At 40.3% G+C, this 2,296-nt stretch overlaps 1 protein-coding gene across 1 annotated transcript; it reads right to left on the reverse strand.

The window, feature by feature from the left end:
• Positions 1-202: 202 nt before the first annotated feature.
• Positions 203-2,054, reverse strand: LOC145125059 (allene oxide synthase 3-like). The gene has a single exon (XM_079060551.1). The coding sequence runs from the start codon at positions 1,997-1,999 to the stop codon at positions 554-556; it is 1,446 nt and encodes a 481-aa protein (XP_078916677.1). The 5' UTR covers positions 2,000-2,054; the 3' UTR covers positions 203-553.
• Between the last annotated feature and the right edge of the window lie 242 nt (positions 2,055-2,296).

The following is a 2,296-nucleotide window of genomic DNA, read 5'->3' on the forward strand; positions in this document are numbered from 1 at the left end:
CCCTTACAGATTCGGTCCCTAACGGCTGAATAGTAACAACGTTAGTAAAAAGGGTCATCTGTGCAAGTTTAGCAAACCACAAGGGCCATTTGGATAAAATAAATTAACAGGGACTGACTTTGTTACTTTTGACAAACCACATGGACCATTTTTATAATTTTGTCATATATTTATATACATGCATTTTTCACGAGTACAAAAATTATTAACAACAAATTTATCTTCAATAATTCACATCTAGAATAGATACATGATCAAATGGCAACGTGCTAAATCAAATACAAAGCCACAATACGCATCACAACATAAATAAAAAAACATTATGGAACTTTTTACAAATTTATAAATATACAACGTAATAAAACAAAAAATGGTTATGCTTGTTCTTTTATGTGATAACAAATGTTCAAATCCTTGTATATAATTTATGATAAACTCTAAAACAGGATTAACTTCTATGACAAGATTGATTTTTTTAATCCGTCGACTAAAAATTGTCATAAAGCTAACCTTGTGTTAGAATTCATCTTAATTTTTTATATGCTTAAAAAAATCAAGTCGCCTTCGTAAACGATGTGATCTTTACAGATGCACCCAGCGCCACTTTTCCGATCTCCACCGTGAATGTATCATACCGGAGAAAAAACTCCACCAGCATTATCCTGCTGCAAAGCACCACCAGATCCTTAGCCGGACATTGCTTGTTATCCGCCGTGGGATTCTCGGTTTCCCTACCATTTGACCAATACACATACTTTAGCAACTTCTCTCCATCTCCGATGAATCTATCTGCTATAAACTCCTCTGGATTACTGAACACCTCCGGATCCTTAGTAGCCAATGGCTGAAAGCCAAAGATGATCTCTCCTTTCTTAATTTCAAACGCTCCGTCGTGGCTCTCCACCACCAGGTCCTCTTTTGCAGATGCGTACTGGTATGGCACCGGTGGCTGGATCCTCAACGCCTCATAAACAGCCGACTTCATCAACGGCATTCTTTCCAAGGCAGAGAAGGTTACGTCACCCTCTTCCTTCACGACAGTTCTGATCTCCTCCGCAAGGCGCTGGTGTAAACTCTCTCCGGCAGTTCCTATCCACTTGATCAAACTCGGAAACAAGACTTTCATCCCCCCAAAAGCGTTGAATCCTGCTAGGAAAACCAAGTTATGGCAAGCTTCTGCACGTTTGATTCCAGAGCTCTCAGCTTCATCAAGTAGCGAAGTCGCAGATTCGTAAACTGCTTTATACAACTTCTTGTATCCGGGTTTCGCAATGAAAAATGGTAACGGGAATGTATGGATGATATCGTCGATGAAGTTTGGCAAGTATTTAAGTCCTAATGTTCCCAATGGTGCTAGCTGAAGTGCTAACCATGTGTCTGTATATCCTGAACCTTTCGACTTCAGCTTCGTCTCCGAAGGATGAACTCCGGTGAGAAGACGGAAAACGAAGTCAAACGCCATGTTATCGCTATTCGTGTTGAAATCCGCTGTTTTTTCGTCGGTGATCTCGGTTTCCAGGTTTAAGAAAAGATCCGACAAGCTAGTCCGGAGGTATGGAATGAACTTCTTGTGAGACGAAGCAAGGAAGCTCAGGAAGAAGGATTTGAGTGCATGGTGGGTAGGTTCAGACGGATCAAGGAAAGCACACACGCGGTAACCACCGAAGAAGGCGGTTGACGGCATGTAAGTGCCATCGAGAAGATCCTTCTTTTCGACTTTGGAGGTGTCAAACAGAATTGGGAAGCTTTTGGAATCAAGAACAGCGACGACTTTGGAGTTGGAAGAGATGAAGGGGCCTGGTGGCATGTTTGTACGGAAGACAGTGGATTTGTATTTTGCGATTCGGGTTCTGAAGAATTCATCTTCACCTTGGTTGTAAAAGTAATCGTATCTGTCCTTAATGGGACCAAAGAATGGTAAGCCATAATCGCCGGGGATATCTCGTAATGGGAGGTTTGCCGGTGACGCCTTGGATTGGTTGAATGATGAAGAAGTCATGACAAAGGACTGGGTCTTGAATATCAAGTTTAGAACGTGAGAAATAGAGTAGAATGGTCGTTAATATATAGAGATACAGGTTCGATTTTTTAGAACTAAATGGATTTGTATTACGTGGACAAAGAAATTATAAATTGAGTTAGCGTGAATCATTTTTGACTCGCCTATTCATACGCAAATGTATAATATATAAAATTAGATTTGACATTTTCATTTTGGGAATATAAGATTATTGATCTTAGCTGTTTAAATAAGATTCTTGATGTTGTGACCACGTTGCCTATAGCGATAGTAGCA

The sequence above is a fragment of the Lactuca virosa genome, chromosome 7, assembly GCF_052849685.1.
Source record: "Lactuca virosa cultivar CGN04683 chromosome 7, Lactuca_virosa_CGN04683_v6, whole genome shotgun sequence".
Classification (NCBI taxonomy): domain Eukaryota; kingdom Viridiplantae; phylum Streptophyta; class Magnoliopsida; order Asterales; family Asteraceae; genus Lactuca; species Lactuca virosa.